The 4708-nt window shown below is 36.4% G+C and overlaps 1 protein-coding gene across 3 annotated transcripts in view; it reads left to right on the top strand.

The window, feature by feature from the left end:
* sema3d (sema domain, immunoglobulin domain (Ig), short basic domain, secreted, (semaphorin) 3D) overlaps positions 1-4708 on the top strand; it is a 32395-nt gene that overhangs the window by 23719 nt on the left and 3968 nt on the right. For all 3 annotated transcript variants that reach the window (XM_014003453.1, XM_014003454.1, XM_014003452.1), the window contains exons 16-17: positions 2108-2172; positions 2314-2453. In XM_014003453.1, coding sequence (XP_013858907.1) covers positions 2108-2172; positions 2314-2453 — 205 coding nt within the window. The remainder of the gene's footprint in view (positions 1-2107; positions 2173-2313; positions 2454-4708) is intronic.

Below are 4708 nucleotides of genomic sequence, written 5' to 3'. Positions count from 1 at the left end.
AAATAAATATCAACAAAAACCAACAAATTCCTGTCTTTCTCTTGTTTTCCTACATCAGTAGATTTTCATGTCAAAGATCATTAGTTCTTTTCAGGATCAGAACTGCTATTTTTACTTGATTGGTTGAACAGTTATTCTACACCTCCAGGGTGTAGTCCTGGAGGTTCAAAAGTTGTGTGTGTTGTTGTTTTCAAGTCTTTGGTGTGCGTGCTTTCACCCTCGTATCTACAGAATCAGTACCCTGCAGCTATATAGGTCAAACTGCCATATTATTAGACAGTGGGGGTGTTGTTATTGTTTGGGTATTAGTGGAGGCCCTGCTTTTGGTCTCCTGTGCTCTTTGAAAGCAGATCTTCAGTGAACACATGCTACAGATGTCCTATCACACACAACCACAAAGAAGCGAAGGAAGAAATCAATAAAAGCTACAGGAGAAAGGCTTACCTTTCCATTCTCTTCTTTTAAACTCCTCTCCTCTGTGACATTGCAGGAAAATCGATGCATTGTATTTTAGATGCCCCTCAAAAAAGAATGAAAAAAAATAATAAAAAAAATGTGTTGTCGTTAGTAAGGGAAATATTTCATGTGTAGCGTCTTTCAGAGCATGTCAAAGCACTTCCTGATAAACTAAATAAATCTGAAGAAAATAAATAACAACTAGAGAATTAGCCTAGCAAAAATGCAGTGTGAATGCTTAATGCTGAAAGATTTTTGCTGAAAGCTGCTGAAGAAGCTGAAGTCAGGATGAAAAAGTTTCATAGCAAAACTGTTATGCAAGTTAAATATAAACAGCTGACTTTTGCTGAAAACAGGGCAAATAAAATGAAAAATCATCAGAAAAGTATCTAGTTCAAAAACACTGCAAAATAGCTAAAGCAACTGAAATTTGCACAAAAACAGCTAGTTCAAAAAGTTACAGATTGTTGTAAAATAGCTAAAACAGACAAAATGAGTAGAAAAATATCTAAAAAGTATGTAGATGAGAAAGCTGAAATGAGCACAAAGAATCAGAAAGAGCATATTTGCTGAATTAAGCAGTAAGAAGTTGAAATGATCACAAAAGTGAGTTTAGCTAAACAAAAGCTAAAATTCACAAAAAAGGTAACTAAAAGGATCAGACAAATAGCTGAAAAGAAAAAAAAAAGCTAAAAGTAGCTAAAAAGAAACAAAAGAAAGCTGGTTTTAGCACAAAGGAGTTTAAAAAAGGTAGAAGTGGAGAACAATCTGAACATTAGGATGGGTTTAAAAAATGTTGAAGACAACCCAATTTATTTTCAATGAGAAAAAATGGCGGTAAAAGCTAAATATATATAAAAAAAAGTATAAATTGCTGCAGTACCAAAAGTCATAGCAAGAATTCCCAGAAGGAGCTGAATGTTTTGATGAATAAATTGTTCATATAGCAGGAATATTGTGAAATGTACAGAAGAAAAAAATATAATCTCAATAGTGTGGATGCTTGGTAAGCATTCACACAATAAAGTAATAGACATAAAAGATTGATATATTGTTTTATTTCAAATAATGTAGGTGATAAACAATGTTATCAGCTGTTTCTTTGAGGAATCATCACTGTTAATACACCTTTAAAACAAGGACTATTCAACACATGAGTTGTGCCTGCTTTAGTAAAAGGTCAGTCCCTGTGGGACTTTTTTTGACCCAAGGATTAAAGTCAAAAACTAAAAAGAGGGAAATTTGTTTCAAATCAGTAGTTTAAAATTACTTTCAACGATTGGCTTTAATTAGTCTTACTTTACACTTGTTTTCGCAAACAAACTGGGAGTCTAAACAATTTGTTGCTTTATTTGTTAAACCATGCTATCAGGGCAACAATTTCTTTGACTTTAATGAAAAGAAGTTAAGTTTTAACAAATTCTTAAGGCCTGACAAGCAGACAAGGGAATCTGACAATTAAAATAACTCAAGCATTCTCAAAAGAAATGTTATTTGCAAAAATGATCAAAGAAGTTGCTAAAATTAATGATAATCTGACCAAAGCCTTTCTAAATGAGTTCCTGAATCCCCTGAATTCCCATTATTTACAGTGTTTAGTATTTGAAAAAAAAAAGAGGAATAAAAGGAAGATCCTTTGTTTGTTTTCCAGGCGGGCCAGAAGACAGGACATTAAAAATGGCAATCCTGCCATTCAGTGCTGGGGCACAGAAGACAGTATGTAGATCTCACGCTGTTCAGGGTTGATCTCATGTCACTGTTTGTAAATGGTTTCACTGATTAATCATTTCTTATTTATGGAAACTTCACAATGCACTTTTCTGTAGATTCACAAATACATTGTTCTGTTTTCTGCAGGTCTTGGCGGGGCTGAGGCGGAGGAGCGGATTATTTTTGGTGTTCAGAACAACTCTACCTTCCTTGAATGTATCCCCAAATCTCAGCAGGCCCAAATCCAGTGGTACTTCCAGAAACCTGGATCTGAACGCAGAGAAGAGGTCAGAGCCATTGACGCACACATTTGTATACAAACCAGCTCAACAGCCTCGCATCAACAACGCTGACAATTTTAGCTCACTCTTCTCTGTAATGTCTGGAGCTGATCCATGTATTGGCTTCTTTTTTACAAGGATTTTTCTTGACAATTTAAAGCACAGAAAAGTTATGAGGCTGAGACAATTATGTCTTACATAACAACTCCAAGAATCCAAAAACATTACACTTGACTTGAGCCTCGTTGGCTCTGAAGCCGAAATCGTAAACCTTCAGCTACAAATCACACATCACTCCCTGTCTTACTGATGTTTATGAGCGCTCATGATTTTCTGGAAATATTTGAAGCCCTCCAAGAGTAGTAGGGAATGCTGTTCTACAGCAGATTTGTACACATATGTTATGGTGGGGAAGTATTGATCTCAAATTGTTCTAAACATGACTACTTTGATTAAAAATAATCAAATGTAAGCTTTTTTAACAGTGACAGCAGTTGATCTGAGACAAACCTCAGAAAAGGAGTAAAAGAGGGTATTGTGGAGTTACAATAAGGAGAAATTCAGACCAAAGCATTACAGTTCTACTTTATATAGATGAATGATTTAAATGTGAAAAAGAAGGATTTAAAAGCATGACGTCTCCTTTAGAAAAAAAAGGAAGGGCAAAGAAAGACAAACCGACAACCTGGTCCTATCTTTCACTAATCTTTAAAGCCATGCTATCCCAAATTACTGCTGACTCATCATCTGTGTCACCACTTCTCACTCTCCTTCTTCTTTATTCCTGACACTGTCGCCCTTTCCTTTATCTTAAGGGCGAGTTTAAGCACCAACAGGTGCAAAGGCTGTTAAAGACCCGTGTTCCCTAACAGACTCACACTTCAGACAGCTCTGTGTTTTTTTATCTGCGCGTGTGAACGTGTGTTTTTTTTGTGTGTGTGTGCATGTGTACGCACAAATACGCACACACACAGAGCAAATCAAAACAGAGCACTCCCCAGCGACAGCCATGTGTTTTGGGGGTAATGAACTCAGTGGGGTGTTTTCTTTGTTTGTGTGTCTGGGCATGCTCTGATCTGTGACCTGTTGGACTCTAAGACAAAGTGATAAAAAGTGAGTAAACATTATGTTTCTCTCATCCATTGCTTCATTATTTTATAGGAACAGTCAGAAAACAGATCCAACACAATTTAAATGGAAACAAAAAAGAGTATTTGTTAAGCGATTGTTTTTGTCCCTGCATATAAAAAGCAACATTTTTATGGGACATGATTCATTGAAACTTGCAAATTAATAGTCGACCAAAAATGACTTTACTGTGTAATGTTTTTTAAATTATATATATATATATATATAGATGTTTTGACATGATTTAACCTTTTTTGTAGATACAATAAGTGATTCTATTTACACTTTGTAAAACTCATCTTGACTTCTGCTATGTTTTAATTTTATTTGTACATTTTAGCTACAGTATTAAAACATTGATGCTGAAGCAGAATCCTCAGTTTGAATTAGCTGTAGGAGGTGTGCAGCAGGTGATGTTTCAGGTGGGACTAATCTCTCAGTCTTTGTGTTTTTTTCCTCTCGCTGTGTTTCCCTCTGTCTGTCATCCCCTTTTCTTCCTCGTTAGTTAACCTTACTCACCAGTCCCACCCTAATCTCTCTTCACTCGCTCGCCCTCATGTGTCTCAGTTTGTACACGTTGTTCCTTCATACCTTTCATGTTGTTTCTACAAGTTCCCCACTGCGTTGCCCTGCTGCGGTTTTGGATTTGGATGGAGGCATCTTCCGCCAGCTGTACACAGCACCTGCATCCCAGTCAAATATTCAAACCCCTCATGCTCTGCCCGTAAAAGTCCGCTAATAAACATGTTATCTGGAAGGAATTAGGTTGTCTTCCTCCTAAAAGAGCTTGGTGACAGTTGGGGCTAGGAATGCCAAATCATTAAGAAATTACTAATAAGAAAAGCATGGAGGATGACGACTCTCATGGAGGGAAATCATAACTTCAAAGCTTCCAAAAAGCGCAGGGCATTAATTTTACACTTGAACTATGGAAGTAAGAGGTAATCTCAGATTTTTTGTTTGTTTTTTTATTATTCTATACAATCTTAAAAATTTTTTTTTTTAAGTTGCTTTTCATGCGTGCAGACAAACACTTGTCACTTTTCTATGCTGGAGTTCTATCACTTCCTGGAGGATGCTGGCTTAGTTACACCATAACACACACACACACACACACACACACACACACACAC

Source organism: Austrofundulus limnaeus, unplaced genomic scaffold (assembly GCF_001266775.1).
Source record: "Austrofundulus limnaeus strain Quisiro unplaced genomic scaffold, Austrofundulus_limnaeus-1.0 Scaffold19, whole genome shotgun sequence".
NCBI lineage: Eukaryota > Metazoa > Chordata > Actinopteri > Cyprinodontiformes > Rivulidae > Austrofundulus > Austrofundulus limnaeus.
Note: the sequence above shows the minus strand (reverse complement) of the source record. Positions and strands in the feature narration are given on the sequence as shown.